Source organism: Syngnathus acus, chromosome 17 (assembly GCF_901709675.1).
Source record: "Syngnathus acus chromosome 17, fSynAcu1.2, whole genome shotgun sequence".
Taxonomy (NCBI): Eukaryota; Metazoa; Chordata; class Actinopteri; order Syngnathiformes; family Syngnathidae; genus Syngnathus; species Syngnathus acus.
The window spans coordinates 5,694,414-5,719,891 of NC_051102.1; the positions used below are offsets into that span (position 1 = coordinate 5,694,414).

General features: G+C 43.5%; 1 protein-coding gene across 2 annotated transcripts in view; it reads right to left on the bottom strand.

Annotated features, from left to right (window-relative positions):
- Window positions 1-11,136, bottom strand: part of LOC119137596 (netrin-G1-like) — a 29,587-nt gene extending 18,451 nt beyond the window's left edge. For both annotated transcript variants that reach the window (XM_037277055.1, XM_037277054.1), the window contains exon 1: window positions 10,728-11,136. In XM_037277055.1, the coding sequence (XP_037132950.1) occupies window positions 10,728-10,976 (249 nt within the window). In that variant the 5' untranslated portion in view covers window positions 10,977-11,136. The remainder of the gene's footprint in view (window positions 1-10,727) is intronic.
- Window positions 11,137-25,478: the final 14,342 nt, after the last annotated feature.

Sequence of the window (25,478 nt, forward strand, 5' to 3'; positions counted from 1 at the left end):
GCACATTTGATCACATTCAGCTCCACGTGTACTTGATAAAGCTCGCACTATAGTGCGGCTCATTAAGATGTCACTGCGGATCCACGCATTCTAGCGTTCCGCCGCCACCCAAATTGCTGCTGTCATTGATATTCCTGTGTGGTATTTTAGCCCTGAGACAGGACTAGAATCCAAATGAATTTTATTTTTTATAAAACACAGGGGTCCCATGTATTTTTCATGCCCCCCCCAGTCTACTTGTGTGTAGCACAGGCATCTACCCCGTCTATTTATGTGTGTGGTGCGAGAATGTGCGGAGCTTCTCGATGAGTGGGATCCAGAGCTTGTGTGTGTGAGAAAGATCAGAAGGCGCACTCCCATTGACATTCTGCTCACCCCTGGCCCCTCCCGGAACAATGAGGTTAAGTGCTGATGAGATTCACATCCACTGTAAAGCCGTTCGATAATCAGCAATCATCTGACACCCTACACGCTGGAATTATCTAAAGGTGAGAACAATCATTTCGGCGACGCTCAGACGCTTATCGCTTGCTCTCTCACTCTCACTCACTCTATGAGCGAGATTGACACGGGCGGCGAGGATAGCTGCAAAGAATACTGATAAGCGCTCGCCGTTACGTTTTTATTTTACCTGCTGCTTTTGTCTTTTGATACTCAACTTGAGAAGAATTTTATTTTTAAGCTTGGTGGAACTCAAAGGATGTCGAAAACATGTTGAAGCAGTAAAACCCCCTTTACAGTTTAACAGCCATTTTAAGATTTGTTATGGCTGTAGATGTGAAATAAATTAACCCTTTAATTATTATATGAAAAAACTTGAGACTAAGGAAAATTTTCATCCACTGATCGTTGCTCATGTTTCGTCCCAAATTTTGTGCAATTTTCACAAGTCGCGTCTGACTTCATGCAAATTTAAAGATATATTATAATGACTTCATTCCTCATACAAGTTAACACGAGTTTTAGGTGTATTTTTCGTTGCCATTAAAAAAATGAACTCCACTATGACAAAACTTTACAAATTATATAAATATATATAATAATATATATCATATAAATAAATTATATATATATATATATATATATATATATATAAATAAATAACTCATCCTTTGACGAGGAGAGTTGAAGTCTCATTGTGTTACGATCACAAAAGTGGTTAGCGTTAGCAGCTAATGTTAGTAGTTGACACCACTGCCTTTGCTATCTTTTTAGGTTGGACTGAGCTCTTATGAGAATAAATTTTTTTTGCACGTTTTTAGGACCATTTCATCTTAAGTCACTTGCTGCTTCCCTTTATTCAACTTAAGAGGCATTTTATTTGATGCTCTATTTCATGCTTAAAGCAAGTTCCATGCATGACCCCGCCCCCGTGCCCCTGATACAGATCTTCGCACTTCATTCTTATTTCCTTTTGTAGCCACCCCACGCTATCAGCCACTTGCTCTTCAGCGGGGAGTCAATAACAAAGCCACGCAGCGGCAAGATTGCGAGGCGAGCTGACTCAAAGGCGCGTGACGTAATCCAATTAGGAGGCTAATAAGGGTGACGGCAGCGGGAGGAATGTAAAAGGAGACCTTTTCCGCTCGCCCCGTTTCCAAGGAATCTGCTAAAAGTGTTCTCGAGACGCCAACGCACCAGCTCAGAGGCCAAGGAGGCAGAAAACAGAGAGCATGTATAGAGGATGACGAATCAAATAAATCATTGCTGTTTTGTTCTTCTTTAACAATCTTCAGAGTTTTTTGTCTGTATCTGTAGCTAGTATTGTCCAACCTTTTGTGAACGAGTGACTTGGATTTAAATCTCCGGTGTTGAACATTTGAGTCAAAGTTTTGCAGGTTTGTGTTTTTGTTGCCGTTCCATTGGACTCTTATTCCTAGCCATTATTGTCCAACTTATAGTGAACAAAATACTTTGATTTGGATTTTGTGTGATGCAATTCAGTCCATCTGCTGTTGCTGGCTTTATTTTGGTAGGTTTCTACTTCCTGTTGTTGCCTCGATCGGACTCAACCACAGTGGGTCTCGACCAGCTTTTTCTGGAAAAAAGACTTCTTTTTGACTTCCAGGTTTCATGGTTTTGAGTCCATCGATTTATTCTCTTGCTGTTTATACTTTGGCAGCTTTCTCCATTGTTTGCATTCCCATTCTGGGCTTGTCGGACTGTCAGCCAGGGCCAATTTGTTTAGCTAAATCCCTGACTGGGCAAGGAAAAACTCAAAAATCCAATTTTGGGGGAAGAGAAGATGTTGGAATCCCTTTTCCAAGTTACAGTAGATCCTAAGTGGGCAACATTTGGCAGTTTTCTACTCCCTTAGCTTTTTACCCAGGCCGTTAGCTAGCTAGCCGCAAGCTTGTCACGTGATTAAATGGTAGTGTTGTTTTTTTTTACTTCTATTTGAACATTTTGCAGAACCTGTGATTTCCCCAAGGTCTTCCTCCGTCTCCGTCTTTCCTTTGTCGTTCTCACCGAGCCCGACATGTCTGCGGCTAACGACGAGCAATTTCCCCATCGAACAGCGAGGCGCAAATAAGTAAATAAGGGAGACATTTGCATCGCTGTGTCGGCAGAAGAAACGGGGGAAGCAGTCATAAATTCAATCCATAATCATCCTCTCGTCACCCGCCACCACTTTGGGCCTTCGGGGAAGCGATCAGTCTATCCGAGGAAGCCCCGTTCAGCATCAGCAGGGGATTCGTTCCTTTCACAAAAGTCCCTTCCATTAATAGCGCTCAATAAAGCCAGAGGCCCTTTTCCCATCCAACAGTAAGTGACACTATTTACTCTGGGCTACAACGCGCCCACCGCACTGGAATTCTTTCTGATGGCTGAGGCGCGGAAAAGAAGGTCAGAACCTTCAATCGGATTTCCCGCGGTGGTTATTTAACAACGAAAACACCGCCTTCTGGACGATCGATAGCCTCGCTGGTCATTGTAGACTCGGGGAGGCTTCGGTGCTGTGCCGGGGGGACTTCTATTGGAAAACAATAAGCCCCTTCAGCTTGATCCTTCACCTGCAGTCGGGTCAGCGGCACCAGAGATGAAAAAATATCACCTCGCCCTTTTCCACGGATGATTGTTAGACTCGATAGGTGATCATATAGCTGCCGGCGATCGTTTTATGACTATCGCACAATCTAATTGAATTTCCTTTTGGATTTTTATTGGGGGTGCTTTGAATATCTTTTGATGATTCTGGTACATCAACATTTTTAATAACATTGTTAACAAAAGCTACTTCAAAAGACAATTCAACAAGCCGCAGCAATTGTTAAGAGATTCCGAACTCGTGTCAACCCTCGTGCGCCCAAAAGCAAAAAACAAAACACGTTATGTACAACTTGCAGTCATCCGCAAAAGTTATTTTTTAGTTAGTTATTATTTCGGACACCTCCAATACTGAAAACGAAAAGCCGTTTTTATGATTATTTGTTGGTTACAATATTTTTGGGCTTTGGATCACATGCTTTATGCGCCAGGTAGCGCAATGGCAAAATGACTCAGGAGTCTTGAAATTGAGCGGAACTCTTTTTGCAAAACCTCCAGGGAGGGCTATAGAAAAAAATATCTTCCATTGGATGTGAAAGCAGAGGTGTTGCTGGATTAATCAGCCCGTCGTCCCGCTCGGCCAGACACCTCTCAACCTGCCACATGACACCTGTGCATGCACCCCGCCACACTTCTGCCACGAATTGCACACCCCAAGGACTTTGACAAATGGCGCCTTTCTATCTATTATATCCCTCCTAGTGGGAATTGATCCCGCACAATAAAAATGGCAAACGAATCAAGCACCACTTGATGAAATCACAATGAAGTCCTAATCAGTTGAAAAGGCAAGCTCCATTTGCCCGCTCTCCAAAAAGCAACTCCATTTAAGTCTCAACGATTCCAAAATGGATGACATCCACACAGATCAGCGACAATCTAAAAGCTGGTCGATCCTTTCGGTGCCGTTTAAACCGTCGCATGGGAATCGGCGTCGAGATATTGGCTAAGTTTGCGGCTTAGAAATTCCGTTCGAGTTTAGTGACCATTATATCGTATCTCATATTTGTAGATCACTAGTTCAACATCATTTCTGCGAGGTATGCTAACACTTAGTACGAGACATCTTGTGTTTTGAAAATTAAATCAAACGATGTCTGCTTTGATGTAGTCCGTCCTATACATCAAAGAAGGTATCTTCAAAATTAAAGTCACGTTAACATTAAGTCAGTTTAATGTTAAATCATTTTTGGGCCTGAATCTGTATACAAACGCAACATGAAAAGACAAACATCAAGTGTCGGGTGCAGAGGTGACATCCGTAACTCGCTATCGGCGTCGACGTTTTAATCGAAAAATAACAACAAAAACACATCTCGCGGCATGTTCATGTTTTGCATTTGCCGCACATCAAGCACTATGCCCTTTTTTTTTTTTTACGTAAACGTAGGCCTCGCTGAGGTAGTCCCTTTGAGGGCGCCACCGCTTCCAAGTCTGCTCCTTTGAAGTCGACGCCTAGCCAAATAAGAAAACCTCCGCCGCTGTCCCATGAATCCAAATCGAGGTCTGCGACTGCAGACAAAAGGCGAATCGAGTTGTGTATTAATTAACACTTGCGCTCTGATTATCTCTCGTGTGACACAATCCCACCGGGTCGCATTTTATCAGCGCTTATCATGATCATAGCGGCGCTAACTGTTGTGTGTACAAACAAACTTCTTTATGTGATCACTCTGTGTGTGTGTGTGTGTGTGTGTTTGTGTGTACAGGATTAGAGTCTCTCTGATGTTTGGGGTTCAATAGACTTCAACGTTCCGCTAATGAGCGGCTGCTTAATTCTCTTTGCTAGATCTCGTTGCGAAGCGCTCGATAAACCGTTGCCTGTTGAGTGGCTAGCTAGTCAAGTTGATCGCAAAGGTATAACATATAAAGGGGACAGCCATCTTTTCCATCTGTTTTCTAACCATTAATGGGTGATATTGGCATAAACGTTGTCCTTTTCCTGTCCCCAAAACAGCGTCACATCTTGTGTGTAGCAAACTGTTAACCTTTTGCTTTAATCAGTACCCAAATATGTCTACTCTGGTTGTAAGTTGTGCCAAATCACCGTCATTGTCTCTTATTAGATTGTCATATTTTTTTTATGTACTGTTAATGGGACAGGCATCTCTGTTGTTGCCGCGGCGACCGCTGATCGTCCTGTCGCATGGTTGTATTTGATACTAATTGGAACAGCATGAATTCCCCTGAATGCTCATGTTACGTTGCGGAGTTGTGTGCAGTGCTTGTAATTTTATTTTTTCACCATGGATATCGTCCAATATATGACATTACATTACCGTGGGTGAAAACAATTCTGCACTGCTGTCAATTTAAGTTTGGTTTCTTTTACGTGACGTTGCTTCCAGGGATGCTGGCGAACAGCTGTCGCGTCTCTAGAGACTCAAAACGCTAAGTAACACCAAAGTCGCGCCCAATGCTCGTGCGCCGATCATGTAGACGGAGGTGACAAGTTCACCACTGTCAAGGTTGGGGAGGAGGCGGAGTCCACATTTTTTTATTTTTTCGGCAAAAAATACTTGATCTACAAATAAGTTCTTCTGCCATCGCATGTCACACCCTTCAGGTCATATTTCACATTTTATTTAATTGGTGGTAGCGCTTTCACAAAAGGCCAGAAAATCATAGCCGTCGTCGCTGTCAAAGAGATGAAATGGAGAGTGAGAGAAATAGCGCAGCTATTGTACGAGCTCGCCGTGTCAATCTGCATGCTTATTAGAGCCGTCTATTAATTTCAAATGCCAGCCAGCTTGTGGTATAAAGCAAGGCTCAAATGTCAGCCTTTCATTCAGCATCATATAAAAATCACCCCCGCCCTCCAAAAAAAAAGGCAGTTCTCCTGTTCTTTTTTGGCCTGAGCTCACACACACACACACACGCACTCGCGACACACTTTTTGGTCTTTCTCAGATCGATGTGGCTTGACAACGTGATGGCTGAGGGGCTGAGCGAGCTCCCAACAGTTGCCTGTCATCCTGCCACCGTTTCTGGCTTCAAACCTCTCCACCTAGTGCGGGATTTTTCTCTTGGAAAAATACATCATAGTGAATACATTGCAAACATCTCAAACGTTGTCCTGCTTGACCCAGCCCCCTCCTCTCCAACACCAAAAAAACAGCAAGCAGTCTGACGAGTTGACAAAAAACTTGATATATAATTTCTTTTTTGAAAAACTAATTTCGGATCTTTTCCCCATAGTCGATCATTGAACAATAAATAAAAATCCCGTTATGAAGTTTGTATGTGTCATCCAAACTGAGCTATAAGCAGCTCAAGAAGGTCAGGGATTAATTTGTAACGTATCGCAATCACAAACCGCTCTGATTGAAGGGTGTGAATGATGGCCACCGTCGAGGAATGCCTGTCTCATCACTGAAATGTCAAATTAGCCAAGTGTGAGAAGCACAATTCAGCCGTGACGCACTTGTGCCAGGCTTTTCCCCCCCCCCCCCCCCACCGTCAGACGATGCGAGTGTTTTGCGGAACACTGTAAGGCATCTGAGTCACAGTGAAGTAAGAGGATTGCCTTTGGATAATTGCTCACAGCAGGGAAGGTGGCTGAGATGAGTCTTTTGTTAGCTTGATCTAAAATTTATGCCTTACAGAGGAGGAAAAGATGTTGAATTTGTTAAGGGAGAATCTGCACAGCAGTCATTTCAATGTAAAAACAAATAAATTAGTGACGATGTCATTTTTGCGTGTGCGTTTTGAGCTACTTGGTCTTCATTGCATAGCTCTTTGCATTTGATGATGATGATGTCATTCACAAAATGGCTGACAGGAAGTAGATACGTCCAAACTAGATTTTTAAATGAGTATTTTAACGACACACTTTTGAGATTTCTGGAGTAAAAGTGAGCTATGAGTTGGGTAAATTGAACAGTGCACCTCATTATTTGACAGAAACCTCGATCCAGAAAGTAAAACCCTTGCCACCAATTGACTTCATTTCTGCTCTTTTAGTTTGTGCAAAAACAGAATTACATTGACACCAATTAGCAAAATAATAAGCCACAGAGTCATTTTAAAAAGTAAAATTTATGCAAGTGGAGCAAAGCAGAGTGTGTTAAACAGTCCGGAAAGCACACACACAATCATCACTTTCCCCTCTCTGCTATCTCCTTGCATAAGCCATCCATCTTTGTATTTACAACCGGCCAAGAATTAACCTGTCACGCGTAACTGCGAATAATGGCGACATATCACCTGTCAAGCTACTCACCTCATCCACGGTGCCCAACCTCAGGCCGGGATATTATGCATCATCAGTTGACAGAAAACAAGGCAGAGGGAAATTAAAAAGCGAGGCGGCAGACAAAAGAATTGGCAGGCGAGTGAAAGCGTAAACGACGCTTCCCTTTACCTCCCCCTGTTGGCGTCAGGGGACATGTCACGTGTCACCGCGGTGTCTCGGCGGGCAGCCGTGCGGCAATGATGCGCCGGGCGTTGCTAGTTCAGGACAGAGTCAAGGGCGGCGGGGTGACGGCCTGCTAAACGCTCCAACTGTTCGCCGTCTTCAAACAAACATGGATGAGTGAATCTTGCCTGGAGCCCTCACCGAGAATGGCCAAAGGTGGGCGGGGCATTGCTAAACTGATTTAGCGAGCACTTAAAAGTGTGACATTCGAGAGCATGGTTGTGACCCCGTCATCATAAAAGTAACAGTGAAAGGTTTTTTTTTTTCTTTTCGTTTTCAGTTTGTCTACTGTGATGAGAGTCCTTTTGAGACTTAGCGCCATATAATGACAACGTTTGACATTACTATGATACGATAAGATCATAAAGTTACGATATGTTATGAAACAATGTATTCCAATACCGTGCGATGCTGTTCACTGCAATTACAAGACATGATAGTAAAATAAGACAAGACGATAAGATACGATTCATTCCGATTAGGATTCAATGTTTCCTTCCAAAAAAAGTTCATTCAACTTCCAAGAAAAAAAAAGTTGTAAAAGTTACACTTTTATAAAAATTGAACATTTTTGCAAAACAATTGTTCACTACTACTGAGGGAATATTTTGCAACTCTGACTATCTTGATTGCGTAAATGGCTTATATCAAAGCATTTGCGGACAACTTATCACCTCTCGGTAAACACTTGCTTATTGATGCTCCCAGCAGACGCGGATCAACATATATTTGGGTGGCCGCCGCTGGCCAACTGATTAACGTTATTTTGGTCTCTGCTTGATCCCTGAGGAAATATGCCTTTCTTTTGACGAGGGGAGACATCAAAGTGAGCCGATAAATATCTGCAACCACGTAAACACTTCTCATCACAAGTACAACCATCCCCCTACTGAGGTGAACTGACACAGAAAACAATCAACCTTAAAGACTGAAGAGTTGATTTGCAAAAAGACGATAAAAGCCATTCTTCACGTGGATAAACGATAAATACGATGCAGTCTCCCGGCGGCTTAGCGACGGCTCTCATCTCGTGTTTCCATCTCTAAGCCTCTGTGGGGTGACTGTGTGCCCAACTGGCAGCCTCCGCTCTTTCATCCATTCTTAGAGAACGGAATCAAGTTTAGCACCATTATCGGGATCCACCCGGCTAGATTCAAAAGACGTCGGAAGAGAAGCACCCGACGCAGAAACACGCAGGACGACGGCGACCGAACTCAAAGCCGGCGTTCGTTGGTTTATCTCCACTGGCGGATCTCGTATCCTCATTTGCCCTTTTGTCAACCACCAATCGTGATACTTGCCAACGTTGTTAAGTCACTATTGAGAAAATGTTGTATGCCCCTGCATTGAAACAAATGTATCAGTTTGATCGGCTCATTTGTTTCCCGATCGGTACTGTTGCAATATTAAACAGCCCTTCCATGGCGAACTCCATAAGTCATGACTATTTCAAGCACCGAAAAAAAATAGACGAGCTGACTGGAAGTGAAGACAGAGCAGGGTGATGATCCATCCAAGATTCTCTGACCGCACTTCACGCATCATTAAGTGAGGGAACGCAACCCCTGCGTTGAAAAGAGCTCTTTGGCGTGTTACTCTTGGCCTCCGGCTTCTCTCTTGACCAGATTTTTGTGAGATTTTGATTTGCATCTTAGGTGTTGTGCATTTGAATCAGTTTGTGCTGTGAATGGTTTTAGTTTGCGGTGTTCCTGTTTTGGTATTTTGGTAGATTCCTAAGGACTCTCATCTGGCAGCTGTGTTGCCCTTCTTTTTGTAAACCAGGAACTTTTATTTGGTTCTTCCGTGACTGCTGTCATGCATTTGAGTCCATCTGTTCATGCGGTTACTGCTTTTATTTGGATAGGTTGCCACTTTGTTCCCCTGACAGGACTTCCACTGTGTCTTCATCATTATGCAGCACCGCAAGCTGTCTCGTCTATCCCCCGCTAAAGCTCGGAGCTACTTAATTTTTGTCTGCCGTTTGTTTTGATGTAAACCTCAGCACGTCCCTTCTCTCTCCCCCCCGCTATATCCGACAGTGGCATTAAACGTCTCAGTGCCATCTGGAGCCACCAGCACCAACGCGCTTCTTTTTAAACGCTTTTAATTGGTAAATATTTACGAGCGGGAGCTCTCAACGGGGCTTCGCTCGGAGCGTGTTTTATGCGCCTCTGCGCTGCCCGACGCTTTGATTAGGACTGCAGATAAACGCAACCTGTGGCTCCTCTGTTGACAATAGCCACTAAATAACCAATGAGACTCTCTTAAGGTCAAGCACTCTATTAGCAATGCTCTCTGTAATGCGCGGCAGCGCAGTGCTTTGTCTCGTGGCTTATTTTTTTTGGTTTATCCGTGATGACCAAGAGGAACATTTTAAATTTACAACAGGGGTCCGTGCAAGTTGTCTGCATGCTAGATTTTAGCATTAAAAGTTTTCATTTTATTGGGGCTAAAGATGTAACAGCAAATGAAGATTTAGGGATTTAGCTATATGTTAGCATCACGTCTCTTCTACAAGGGAAGATTTGAAATCCATAGGCTTCCATCTTACCTTCTCGACTCGTATTTATGCATATAATGCGACAACATCGGCCACACATCAGCATAGCACAGAATTTGTCTGCCTGAACCTTGATTAAATTCCTAAAAATGGCACTATACCATCTGCGCCACAACTTAGACCTGCTTTCAGTTGGTCTAAAGTTTAGTGTACTTCCAGGTACTAAATGTCCAATGACAGACAGATTCTTTTTTTAATGCATGCACTTGTTTTTAATAGTTTGAGGGTCACTAACTTTAACCACTGACATTAGTGATGTTCACCTTTCTTTGCCTCATCTTGAGAAGTTTACCACCTTGCTTTCTCTGGCATCAACCCTACAAGCAGTCTCATCTGCATGCCTGTCTAAGCTTTACTCCAATCTTGCATCACACGCTATACTTCTCCACTAACATGGCACCTTAGATGTAGCTAAATGTTTGGGTGGCATCTTTCGACATGACTGTGAGCTTGAATAGCGGAATTGCACATCAAATACTTTGCTAAAAAAATTGCGGTTGGTGTCTCGGCAGCGGTTCAAAGTATTTGCTGGCTTTGTGTAACTCATGTGCAACCACCCATGTGCACTTCAGGGCTTTGGCATGTTCATTAATCTCCATTACTGGAAACAACAGTCCACCCGGCGTGCCCATGACCCGCCACACCGGCATCCTCATTCGTCTCCATCAGGGCCGCTTGCGTGCGTTCGAGCTCGTCACTTACCAGAGCGCAGTAGGTTTCCGGCGGATCCCCGCATGTGATGTTGGGCGGGTCGAGGGCTACCCGCAGGTACTTTGTCATGTCGGTGGCTTCAGGCTGACAGGCCATGTAGTCCCACGCTAGGCCTTCCTCCGTGTAGATCTGCGACTTGCACACGTCATAGTGTCCCCAGGCCGCGGGGTAATGTTGCATGGCGTAGGCCACACCGCCATAGACGGCGTACAGGGCAAGCAGGGCGACGCTCAAAATCATCTTTCTCTTCTATTTTTGTTTAAATAGTCACAAAAATGGGTCTCGGGTTGACTTAGACGAGCCCCAGTGTTGTCAACTGCTGCAACATCCTTTCTGTGATTAGCCTCCTCGTGGCCACTTGAGACGTGACCAACAAGTGTGCGGACGGGTCAACGGTCAAATGTGACGGTTTGGACCCATGAGCGGCGACGTCCTAGGGGAGAGAAGAAAAAAGATTTTGTTTACATCATGCTCAGGGTGGCTGAGCAGGGAGTTGAACGCTTTATAGTTAAAAAAAAATTGTTTAATACACAGAGAGTTGAACCATCATCGGAAAAAAATTTACACGTCGCACTTATATGTACATAACATACATTAAGTTTTCCTGTGAGGATTTTGATTCGGGTTTTTTTTTATGTATAGTGCAATTTGTTTGTACTGTGACTTTGTAACGCCCAACGTAATCCCTATTTATTACAACATATATGTTCGGCACACACAAATACACACTTGGGCTTCAAACAATGTCAAAGCTGACAAAGTAAATTGATTTGATGTTCACCCTAGTACGCCTCTCTTATAACCCGGCTTCAAATCAGAGGATACAATTCAAGTGGAGGCCGAGAGCCGCAAAGCCCAATCTCTCTGTGATTTTCATACAAAGGGGTTTATTTCCATCTGCCCAAGTCTCTGCATTTAACTTATTGCTTTTTCAAACTGCTGCCTTGTCGCCAATCGCCACCGCCCTACGAGCCTCGCCAGGCATTTGGGGAAATATTGAAGTCAAATAGCGAGACAGAAACGGTCTCTTTGAGGGATTGTACTTTTGGTGGCGGAGCCATCGCAAGTCATCAGTCAAGACGGCTAACCGCTAACGGCGCCTGGCAGCTGTCTGCCGCAAAGTCAGGACGACGGCTAAAATCCCAAAATAGGAGTGAAGAACCCGAGATGTTGATGACCGATATGTTAATATGCGCCTTTAGAAAAAAAAAAATGTTGTAAATGCCAGGCTTTGATCTGAGGAGGCATCCTGGGAAGGCACCCCAGTACATTTCATAACGCGTGACTTTCATTACAAAGACAGGCAAATTAAGTAGCAGCAGCAGGGTGGCGGGTGGCGGCTGCAGCCCGCTTCCTCAATCCCACCACCCCCATCTGATTTTTTATTTAATAGGGAACACGGCAAGCTAATAAGCAGCAGCAAATGGCGCTAACCAAGGGAATATTGCTTTGATGGCAACGAGAGATTGAAATGGAAGATGAAAGACAGGTGTCAAGTATTCAAGCGTGCCTCTGCAAAGTGCTCCGATACTGATTCTTTAATGAGGTGATATATTTTCATGACTGTACGCATTTATGTGTACAACTTTACTTCCATTGGTAATGTGTGTCTATTTCTCAAAAATCCGCCCCCCCCCAAAAAATGTAATCACAAATTCCGACAGTTCCTCGATATCATATAAGTTCAATGTACGCAAACAGATGTCAAATGCTCACTATGTTAAAAGTAAAAAAAATATTAAGCTTAAAAAAAAAAAAAAGTGATAACACCCTCCCAAAAACAAACGTTAAATGTAATACTGCAAGGTCACAGTTATCATGGCGTGAGGAGCTGTCGCATTAAATCGTACCGTGTCCACTTACGCACCGCGTGGCAAGTCGAAACTCATAAAAAGTCATTTGATGGGGAAAAAGATGCAGTAAGATTCTATAATAAAAAGTCATCAATATTAGAGCAGCTGTCAGTATGCAATGAGCGGAGGGATGTTAGATGACCACCTCACCTCGCAAGCCCTCCCCACTCAGTCGCTTTCACTTGTTTTTTTTCAAGCGAGTGAAACACCGCCTTGTATGTCCAGTTGTGTGTGTGTGTGTGTTGGGGGGGCACAGTCTCCAAGCGTGGACGTGTTTAAAGTCAGCGGGCGGCCAAAAGCCCCCCTGTCGGCTTCCACCAGACGACCAGAGCTCGTTTATTGGATTCAGTGTTCTTAAAAAACCCGAAAACCACGCCTTTAATTTTTTTTTAGTTTGTCTGAACGTATGCCAATGACATCCCGTCTGATCATTGACTTCCACGCGATTGAAGCAGCAATGTACACTGATCTCGTAAGCCTCACCTTCTCATCATAACCGAGCTCAGAAATCAAGTTTGCTATCAAAATCTGTATTTGTATCGTTGCTGAGTTGGAATAGTTCCACTTCAAACCTACAGGGGGTGTCCGGGAGTCAAAACAGCTGTACGATGGCATCCAAATTGAATCAACCTCAAAACAAATCAAAAGCCTCCATTCCAAGTATGACTGATCTTTGTATAGAACACCTGCTCGGTTTGCGAAACGCGCCGCCACGATTCCACGGGACGCCGGAGCCAACAGGCGCCCTCGGCCCCCATCGTCCCCTATGAGTCACAGCGGGATGGGTTGGCAGTTACTAGCATGTCTGCGCTGGCACATGTTTGTGATTGTCTTTCTGCTTCTGTAGCCTCCCTACACATCCCACTGCCACCTCCTCCTCTTTCATGTCTCCTTGTTAGAGTGAGATGTAACCTTGCTGAAGCAATACAAATATTGTGCACGTTAGCTCACTTTTCATTTGCAAGAAAGGGGCGACAACGTGAGGAACCCCCCCGCTAGCAGCCTGCTTTTACTCGCGCACTACTACTCTCCCGTGACCGCATAAAAAAAGCCCAGAGCACATGATTGAATAGTAAATAGAGAAATAGAAATAGTAAATAACTCAGGAGACTCTTTCTCACTGGACATCCAAGCTGGCTTTTCCCCCAGCTGCTTTGTGGGCGGTTGAAGTCGACCTGTGAATTTTCCGCCGATCGGAAGAGAGACCGAACGCCACCTGTGTGTAAGGTGGCGTGAGCCGAATGTGAAGATTGTAAATGCTCCAATCGTCTCTATCCTGGACGTTGTTGCCGACGCCACTACCGATCTCTTAGCACCCTGACGATGTGGCTGAGGTCAGAGAGTTCACCAACATGGTGACATGCTTCATCACGATGGGCGTTTCTTTCTCACTGTAGCGGCTAACGATCTCAAAACAACTTATCCTCAGCAAACATAAGCCATGCGGGCAATAGTTTGATGAATCGAAATTCGTCCAGGCTTTCATAGACAATAATAGACTTTTTCACGAGTTCTGTCATGATAGACATGTTCACTCAATTTCATGTCAATTCTTAAGACTGGCGTAAGGGGTGCTTTAATTTCAAAATATTTTTTTTCTAATTTAAGAAAAAAAAAATCATGCTCCACTCATCACATGGCATAAGGGGGAAAAAACATCTGCTTCTGATTGGGGCTCATTTGGTGAATTACCTTGTCTGAGTTTTGGAAAGAACCCTGAAATCCACCCCTAAATGTTTACTTTAATCCAAAATAGCCCACAGCCTGGTAAATTTAGGGCATACGTCCTTAAGACCTTTTTTTTGCGTCCTGTTATGATGCACACATGCACCCAACCATGTCACTCGTCGACCCTGGGATTGACATCGCCACCCCTATTTCTTTTTCGGGCAGCTGGGGGAGGATGCGACTTTCTGGGGACCCCTGAAATAAATGTTTTAAACCAGGATCCCAAATCCTCAGACACATGTTGAAAAATTAAAAACCGAACTGATCGTGGAGAAAAAAGAAGCGCTGTATCAAATCAAACGATAACCAAACCCTTTGATTCATTTTAAATCTATTTATTTCTTAACATCCTGCGTAAAACACCAGCATCATTCAGGTTGCAACAAAACCTACAACGTGGAGAAAATACTCACGTTCAACAAGTTATCCAGAGCCGTGAAAACGGATTCAGTCTTCCTTTTTGCAACTTTTAACACATTTCCAGCATTTCTGGCGCGCGCCGCCGTACTGAGCTGTGCATGCGGACGAGGACGCACTTTGCGCTGCAAGAACGCTGTTGCTTGTATTGGCGTCACAAAAGCACCTTGAATGTCTTTAAAAGTCCAGTTTATTTATTTTTGTTGTTGAGAAGATGAGATTCGGTGCAACTGCTCAGCTTGTTGCACTGCAAGAGAAACAAGTGAGAGACTGGCGCTCCAAAATACTGAGGCAGTCTCCGTCCTTTTTTTCTTTTTTTTTTCTTTTTTTTTTGTGTCCGCCGGGTCCTAAAGGTAACACCTGCCGCATTTTGCGCGTGAAAATGATCTTGAAACTTGCAGTAACTCATAAGAGAGACGCGCGTGTCGTTGTAAAAGATGCGTAATTACGCACATATCGATGCCGTTTTGATTAAAGTTAACGAGGCGAACACGCTTTTGCATAACGTCTTAAATGCAGCGGATGAGACGAAAAAGATGAAATTGCAGATATGCGAGGAAATTGCTCTTACCTTCCATTAGTATGGAGGTGAAGCGTGTTAAGAAATAATCCGGGTACAAGCGGGTGTAATCACCGGCCGACCGCGTTGCAGCGCGCACTGCCAGAGTACAGCAGTCAATGTTGGCTGGGTGGGCTTCACCTCAACACCCCCCCTCCCCCCTCCCCTCCCTCCCGGCAAGAAGTCGTGGATGCTTCACCTCCTCCTCTTCCTTCTCCTCGCTTCTTCTTTTTCCGCGGGGCGCTAAAAGTAACCGCGCGACAGCTAGGTCGCTAATAATGCCACAGTAGGTGTGAGGGAGGTCGGGTGGGGCGTCTCTCGCTCCAAAAACCCGCAACCAGCTGTGATTGGCTCCTGTGAGAGACAAAGATCCTCAAGATAATTATAGTTATTAGTTATTTATAATCATAGACTTTGTTACGCAAGGGTATTGCAAATTAAAACGTCATTAAATCTAATATCCAGTTCAACTGGACACAACTTTGGTCTTTTTCAGCTGATTTTTCTTTTTTTTTTTAATTAGACTTGCAGTCCAAAATTTCAGTTATTTCACTTCCGAATAATATAAAACAAGGAGAAATACACTTTGTGCACATTGTGTGGTGAAAACAACCACATAACGTTGCTTTTAAATCCACTAGCCTGATGCTAACACATAATGGGAAACTGCACAAATAGTCTAACAAATTGCTAGCGGAGCTAGAAGGGGGGCCGTGAGGGTAACTCCCTCCCCTATTGACATTTTTCTATTTTTCTGGGACTTTTTCTCAACATTCTACCTGTCCCTTGTATGACTCATATTGATTCTTTATCAGTGTGTTCTGAAGATTTTTTTGGAGGTTTGTTACTTTTTGTTTTGTTTTGCGGCACCCCTGAGATATAAAAATACTGCAGCTTACTTTGTTTGCTAACTTTAGTTGGGAGCTTAAGATCAGGGGATGCTTTGAGATTAATTGTCAATTTTTGTCTATGTGAAGCCCTTTGAGACTGCTTGTGATTTAGGGCTATACAAATAAATTTGACTTGACTTGACAAGCTACATCAATTAAATTTGAAACCTACCATTATAAAGATAGTAACAGAACACAAAGACGGCCTCAAATACAGGACAATGATCCAATAGGATCCCAATCAATAATCATTCATCACAAAAAGCTGGTCAAGAGCAGTAAGGACGTATTTCATTTGTGATTTTATGTCATCGCATTGCTTATTACGAGCTGCCATCACACCTAGCACAGTGAGCCAGCTGATTGTCTCTCGACCGCTTCACATTCTTTATTGATTTGTTGCCAATTCAAATGCTGTGAAAGACTTGCTTATCAAAAGAAGTCAGAATGACATTTTTTCTTATTGTAGTCGTTGTTTTAGGTGTGGTGGCAGAGGTGGCAGGAGTGCTGCTTGAATGACGAGACGCGTCTCCTCTGAGGAAAAAGTGTTGGGGCACAGAGCGAATGCTGCTCTTGAAATTTCCATTAACTCCTTCCTCCTGGACTCATGCATGACTCAGCTCGCTCATGTTGCTCAGATGTATGCACAGAGGTACACATACCATTGATTTAAAAGATGTATACGATACAATAGGCACAGAAGATGGACTCCAGCCGAGTGTTCTATAACAGAAGTATAAACCTACCAAAATAAAAATCTGTTATCGCACAGATGTCACAAAGGAACTAAATCAAAATCTTTTGTTTACAAAGTTGATTCATCCCACCTCCGAGTCATATCAGTAACACAAACAGGAAGTGGAACCCTACCAAAATAAAACCAAAGCACAGATGAACTCAAATATCTGAGCCAAACCAAAGTCCCCTTTTCGCTTAAAGTTGGTCAAAAGTGACTCAGATCATTCAGATACTCCCATCCTGGTCCAAGAAGAATCAATTCAAGAGATTGCAGTCAAATGCCATCATGCCATCAAGGAAATTGCTAGGATGTACATTAGTATCCTACAATCATTTCTTTCACTGCCATCTCGACGCGGCAACTCGCATTTCCAGTGTCAAAGGCAAGGTGACGAGATGACAGTGAGTCTGCTGCAAATCCTGTTGCAAGCATTACGTTTTGTTTTCAATATCCCCCGTGACCGACTCAAATGAAAGCATCCGCGACTGTAAAGGCTGTGCAATTTAAAATCCCGTTAGTCACTCCCCCTTTTTGATGATTGGTTTGGTGCATGATAACAAATGTTTGATGGATTGATTTAAAAAAGAAAAAAAAAGAAAATATTAAATAATTGTCATCAACAATGACAATTTGACATGTACTGTTAGCTTGGTGGTCATCTGCGTATGTTTCACCAGTTGTTTTTCCTCCTATCTGGGCTGCTGTCTTCTTGATAAAAACAGCTTTAGCAGTCATGCGCGACGACACTTGCTGGAGATAAGCAACCCGAGAGCCCACAGAAAATGTTTGGCTCCGTCTTATCGCTGTTGTTTCGGCACCGTTGGTCATTTCACAGCAGTCTTGGTACCTCGTATTCTCTGTCTGTTTTTTTTAACACAACGGGGCAAGAGAAGCGAGTGTCAGGGATTTAACTTAACACCGCACACTAGCATCATTCTGGCTGTGTTGCTGTGTACAAACGGTGAAAATACTTGGTCGCACAATTCCGTGTCACAACAGGGAAAAGTGAGCGTTAGGTGTTAAACTTCACAGCCTTGTCCCGCGGTGTGGGCATTGATCATTTACACCAGTATTGTCCCAACTCTGCCACCTTCATATCATAGTCCCACCATTTTTGAAACCCAAAAAATGGCGGAAATATTCCATTCCGTGTCCATTTTGTTCATTTATCGTCCCACACTAGCGTACACCTCGTACTGGCATGGCAGGCAACATTGTTTTTACTCATTTAAAAACGTAATGCCCACTTTATTTTTATCCGAGCCATGTAACTCCATCCTCGCGCTGGTTGTCCACTCAATCAATGAATCGATTTTGCTGTCATCCGCCGCTTCTCTCCCCTCTGCGGGCTTCCGATGGCAGCCAAGGTCCGGCAGGTATTTAGGCTTTCAACGGCTCGTGCTAATGTGCTTCATAGTGCAACTCAGGTCTCCTTAATTCGTTTAGCCAGGCCCAAAGAAGTAGAATCCATCAGCTGCTCAGACAATCCTTATGATCCTGAAGATTCATAAACTGAGCATCGTTTTTGTTTATTCGTAGAGGAAGGAATTCTTCCACCCTTACTGTTAAATTTGATGTTACCTTCCTCGCCTTGTAACAAGTCCCTCGACTCCACCGACTTATAGAGTCACGCAGCTAACACTCGTGCACGTACATGCTAACACGAGAGGTGACAGACGAACGCGTGAGGTGAGGATGTCTACCTTGTGTTTGTTAACCACACCCCCAATCTTTTTGCCCTAAACTTTCAACGCACTATTTACAAAACAACTTTGTAATATTTCAACACTGGAGGGTGTTTTACTATAATTCCGTTCTTGTTTTTTGGGGGGGTTTCTTTTATAACGCGCCATTGTGTTCCCTGCCGCCAACACGTCCTGGAGGTGAAGTGAAATCTCAGACGCTTCCCCGGTGACTGGAAACACGGGCTAATGGCATTGCTTGAGGCCTGCCCGGGCCAAGCTTGTCAATACCATTTCCCTTACGCTTCTCCCGCTTGCCACTTCCCATCTGGAGCCAATTCGTGAGCCGCGAGGTCAACGGCTGACTCCACATCACACTTGCTCGACACACACACGCACGCACGCACACACACACGTTCACTCCTTCCATCCGTCCTTTTGCTCTGCTGAGCCTTGCTTCGTTGTGACAGGTTCGTACTGGGCACTACATCACCGGCAACATTTTCTTTACGGTAAACATGAAAACAGGATGAATCAAAGTAAAGTTGCAAATATTGACAGCAGTTTGAATAAGAGAAAAATTAAGAAATATATATTTTTCACGTTTTCAATCTTATCTGTCACGACTAGTTTGTGAGGGAAAAAGCAATGGATGAAAGGTGATTATAAGGGTACAGTAATCTGTTAAGAGTGAAGGAATAAAAATGAAATAGCTCTCAGTCAAAAAATAAATCTAACTTGACCGCAGATCATTTCACATAATAAAATGGCTACGAAGGCCAAGCCACCCAAAAAAAAAAAAAGAAAGGCCCTCATTTCCAAGCCGCAGCCCTCAAGGCCCTTATTTGCAAGCCCGAGCCGACTTAGTGACCCACAAACGTGCACCGAAGCCCAAGGTAGATGCGCCGCCACATATCAGGCAGCCAAACAGCAGGAGGCTGTCACTGCGTGGCTTGAGGGGCTTACGCCTTGAACCACCACCCCCGCCCCCCCTTTTTTTCCAGTCAAGGGTGCATATTCATGGTGCTCTTTTGCTCTGCTTCACCGCTGAACTGTTCATCCAACTCCCAAAGGGTGAGCTGAGCGCCAGAAACCATGAATTCCAAGTACTCTGATTGGTCCATATCTTACCTCAAGGTGCTCAAACACAGAGAAAATTCTCTTCTTTCTGTCTTTATTTTTACTATATAAGTTGGCGGATGTCATCAATAAGTAGCAGGAGAAAAAAAGATCCATTTATGTAACACGTCAGCATATTCTCACTCAATTCTTTCAACTCTTGTTGGCGGTTATCATTAGTAGGTGAGAAGCAAAAATGTTGCAAATTGCCAGACCCTCCCAAATCCACACTGGCACTTTGGCTGTTTTATTGGACCCCCTCTGCTGCCTTCTAAGCTGTTAAACACATTTATCAAGAGATGCGCAAAAAAGCAATTACCTAAACTTGCTGTCGCACATCAGCAAAGGTTGTGGAAACACTTAATGCCATCACTTTTTTTTTTTTTGCTTGACCCGCAGAGACAGTGATAAAGTAATAAAATGTTGTTTATAAAGAATTTTGGAGCTTGTTGTCTTGAGAATTCGGTGGAGTTTCTGTTAAACAAGGATTAAGGATTTATTGAAAACTCCATGTCATGAGAATAATTTACCCGTACTTTTCGCTCCTGCAAGATTTAAAATCAAGACACAAATGAATTAACATCTTTAATTAACAGTAAGAGTCACTAACAATATACACAGAACTCATAAATATTTTTGTTGTTAAGATTTACCGCAGCTAATGTTAGTAGTCGGAGTGAAATTCAAATGGGACTTTGACTAGCCAAACGTGGCTAAGCTATACGGCAGCTAACATTAGTGGTAATAAACACAAGCTAACGACAAAAAAATAACAGCAAAGTTCTAACATTCTCTGTTGCCTAAATGAACTGCAGCTAACGGTAGCAACAGGAGCCACATGCTGCTTCACCAGACATGACGTTTGATCAGTAGATGATGCCTCGCAGGTGGAAGAAGATAAAAAGATGCAACAGCTGGGGTGGGGAGGGGATGCCAATCTTGTAATTTCACTAAGTGACTCATCAAAGATAGCCTTTTAATCCCCTAAAACAGCACCAGGAATACACACGCACACACAAACTCTTTTGATCAGAAAAATGAGGCCAGTGCCGGGAGAGCCTCCAGAGGGAGACTAAAATCCATTTTGGGGGATTTGAAGTCAATTGTGGGAATGAAAGGATCAAACTTATTTGTCTGACGCGAAGCCCCTGTGGTGATCTCATTCGATGAAATGCGCACACATAAAACAGGGACCACTGCTGGCAAAGTCTGGGATTTCTCCACCTTCGAATTTCCATCCATCCTAAACTTATACTCAAAACTCAGAGGCATTTTACATAGCATTTCCATAGTACCACCACTTTGACTTTGCGGATTATTTTGTGTCATCCTGTTAATTTGCCAAGTGGCTTCGATTGTGGCTCCTGTCCAGTGATAAAAACAATTTTATAATTTATTTTGAAAGTGGGATTGTGACAAAACTATTGCAATATCTCACTCTTATTAAAAGGAAGATATTTGATATTTTCATGAGAAACACTGAGTTGACACACATGATTTGTCTTTGCGGGCCACATAAAATAATGTGATGGGCCGGATCTGGCCCTCAGACCTTGAGTTTGATACCTGTGCCCTAAACACTTCATCGTCATGCCTTCTTCATTTCCAGTAGCATTAATGTCACACGAAAATCTTGGATTGCGGGATTAATGTAAATCCCGCACAAACAACGCCTTCTGGAACGATAACGTCCAGACGCTCTTTGCATGTCAATTCATGTCCCCGATTTTACCTTTTTAAGCAGAACACGGGGGCCGAGAGGCCGGAGATGAAGGTGTCCCTGTTCATCACATGGGATATTTATCACGATCCCTCGCCAATTCCCACATCAGCATTTAGGAAGAACGCGTAGGACCGCCCGCGGGAATGAGGCAACATCTAATGACACGAAATGAAAAGCGGCGTGGCGAGGCCGCTCTGATTGCTCCACTGCGGTTACGACGGCTCGCTCTCGACTTCCCGGTGCCGATCACTTGCAGCCCGGCCTGCCTGGTCATAAATAATGCAGCCTCCTCCACCACCGCCGCCCAACAAACACCTCCACCGAGGAGAGGCAGCCTGCATTGCAGATTCTCGGAATGACAAAGGTGACTTCAAGGAGGCACAATGAGGGGGAAGAAAAATAAATAAGTAAATATATAAAAAAAAACACACACAGGAAGCTATTCGTTTGAGGCTGGTGTTTACAAGTCTGGATGAAGTGACGGGCACGTGTCGGGGATGCCGTAGGAATGCACAATGCCTCAGATTTCAGGGGGAAAAAAATGATGTAGAGATGAGCTGACAAGTTGTTGATAAACACTCCGGAAAACATTCCAAAATAATATAATAATAAAATAATATGGCAGCGTCCTACTTTTCACAACTTTTCCGACATCAGTACATACGGTGATCCCCCGCATCGTCATCGTTACTAAAATTTCAATCACAATTTGGGTTAGAAGCGCCGTTCGGTGGCAGTGAACTCATCTCCACTCACTTCACAGCAGGCGGTGGTTTGGCAGACTTTGAACAATTCTTGGTAGAATGGCTTCATTTCGCTCCCAGTTGTCAAAGGGACGGAGGCGGAAAATATGTCGCGAGGCGAGACCTGATTCATTTTCTTGTAATGACTTTTTCTTTTCATTCCGCGAGCTACGACTGCATAAACGTTTACAACTTGCTCTGATGAGCTCCACCAGATTAAAAAAAACACGAAGTGTCATGGCGGTGAGCGGGTAATTAGCGGCTAACGATAAGCTATTAGACCTTTATGGGTCCACTTATAAACGCCGTCGTGTCGCGGATCTGCGGCTGTTTATCGCCTATTTGTCGGTTCACCGGAACCCAGGGGAGGAATTCCAAACACGTGTAGAGAGAAAGTCGTTTTAAAAATCATGCTATATTTATTTATATCTATAAATACAGTAGAGCTGTTGTGTAGTGATTCTTCTGTACTGTTTCACAAATAATGTAGCCACATTATTTTGACTGTATTTTTTTATCTGCACTTGGTTTGTTAAAAGAAAAATAACAGCAATTGCCTTTCGATTTCTTTGTGTCTTGGCATGTGAAGAAATTGACAATAAAGCTGACTTTGACTTTTTATGAGTCCTTATTTTGTGATATGATAAATGATTTAGCCAGCTGATTTTGACCTTGACTCCCCACTCAATTATTTAACGTTTTGTCCACTGGGTTTATGAAAACAAAGTGACAGCAATTTCCTTGTAGGTAGAAAATCACAATGCAATGCTACTTCTCAGGGAGATTATTATCACCAGAAGCCCAAAATGTGTCGTATGTTAGCATATTTTATTTGAACTGTCTCTGAAATAATTATGTAAATTACCAACGTTTTTTAAAATACAACTTCCTGGGGTAACTTTTATTATTGGGCGCCAGGGAGCTATCTCATATTAATAATCGCCTCAATAATGGCCTCTAATTAGATGCCATAATTAGGGAGATTGTGCGGAATAAATTGAATTAATGTGGCAGCCGAAGCTTGTGCTGTCACGCCGACTTTCTAGTAAAATGCAAAGAATATGTTCTTATTTACAAAGAGATAAATTAGTGCAATCTCTTAATAATATTTTAGTTAATGAAGCATGTGGCTCATTACCAAATGTTCCAAGTTATCAATTGTGTTTTAGGCTTTTTGTTGAAAAGGCATTTTGATTGGAATCATCAGTGACTACTGTCGTTTCTTTGAGTTAGTCTGTAGTTTTATTTTGGTAGGTTTCTACTTGCTGCTTTGTTCTTTTATAGGACCCTCGATCGTAATCAAGTATTGACTGACTTTTCAGAAAAAATTAACTTTGATTTGAGTCGTGTATTTTTAGCTGATGAGTGGTTTTATTTTGGTACGCGTTTCGACATTCATTCTTGTCGTCGTCGGTGTGGAGCAATTTGTTGACATTGATTCAGATTTTTTGTGGTTTTATTTTAGTAGTTTTCTACTTCCTAATTTTGATGGTCTTTTCTGTGACTAGTGCCGTACGTTTTATTTGAGTCTGTTCCTATTTTGTTCCTTTTTACTCAGGCCGGTATTGAGCACCCCATTTTTATTTCTGCTCTGTAAAATCTGTCCTTGCCTTTCATTTTCACCATATCGCTCTCTGCAAAATATCAATACTTATTATTTCTATTATGCACATGTTGTATACTTTTTGTGCAGCGTGCAAGCAGAGGGTGACCCATGATGAAAGCAATAGCAGGTGGGCTCCATTTCGAAGCCCTCGATAGACCCACCGAGAGGCAAATCAAACGGCCGAGCCGCCATTTCCTCCGCGCCATGGTGGATGGGGATGCCGGCGGGTTACGGCTTGTTGGCCACTGAGGAATTCCCGCCTCTCTGATGTGATTTGGAGGCGGGGAGATGTGTGTGGAGGGGGGGGGCTTGCTGGGATTTCTCCAGCTGACCCTGCAAACTCTGAACTGCTGAGGTGTGAAGGGATGGAGTGCTGGCTCCATAGTGGACGATTGTACTCGTATCACTGCTGCTATGACGACTGAATTCTCGAAAACTTGTAATTATAATAATGAAAAGATCTTGCCGTGGAGATAGTTTGGAAAACAAATGGGTCCAAATATGTAAGCCTGTGACATTCAATGATGGAGGTCCAGCACTTTGGTTGAACATCATGGACAATATTTGATCAAGTCAGCGGTGACGTGAGACTTTTGGCGGAAGTCTTCATCGCTGGAGCGTGGGCCTGACTGACTGTGTGTCGCACCGGAGCCTGAATGATTTATGCCTTTGTCATTTCTCATTTGCCCAAGCAAGGTGTCGTCGTTTTTGTGCGTGTGTGTGTTGTGTACGTGAGTCAAGTCTGCAGAGACAAAGAGTTAAGGATGAAGAGAATACCCTTGAAGGAAATAGCAAAGTCAAGTTGGCCATTTCTCTCATTTTCTCCCCTATTTTTATTGTACACAATCATGTGACCCAAACAGAAGATTTTCCTCCTTGTTCAGGGTTGTACATCTGACGTATTAAATACAAAATATGCTTGTGTCGTCGTTTTTCACCTTGACAGTTGGAAAGAAAAACGACTACAGCAATTGCCACGGTTAAAAATAAAATAAGTTGTAAGGGCACTCAAATGAATTAAACATTGACTGGAATGGAAAATTTCTTCTCATCTTAATCATTTTTAAGGTAAACGCACATCATGTTCCTCTTGGGAAACAATCACCGTGCTGCTTGGCCTCTGATTAGCAAACGTGTGGATATAGCAATGACCTACACTAACCCCCCCCCCCCCCCCGCTTATTTTTTTGCCGATTTGTGACTGCGTGCATGACCGCACAAGTGCGCCAAAGCCAAATAAGCTTCTCACTCACTCTCACGTACGCAACTTTTTGGAGGCAAACTTGGCCTCATCCTGTCAGTGGCGTCGCAGACAGACAGACAGACAGACGTGCTTCTATGCGTGCGTGTTTCAAAGGAAGTGGTCCTCCGTCGACTTTAGGGATTCTCTGAATAGATGGAAGAAAGGAGATGAGGCAGACAAAGAGAGTGAATGACAGACATGGCGACAGAGAGGCCTGTTTTTTTTCTTTGGAGGGGGTAGTGGAAAAGTGCCTCAGGTGAAAACCAAGTGTGAGGTGAGGCTGGACGGACAACCGGACACGCAAGGCGACGACCAGCCCAAATGCATCCATGCTGACACCTTGGCCCACTTTGCAAAAGCAACTCTTGGCTCGGCTTGGAATGTTGATAACTTGAAGTCCTAAAATGTAAGCATTGATTTAACAATGCCAAAATTTGTGC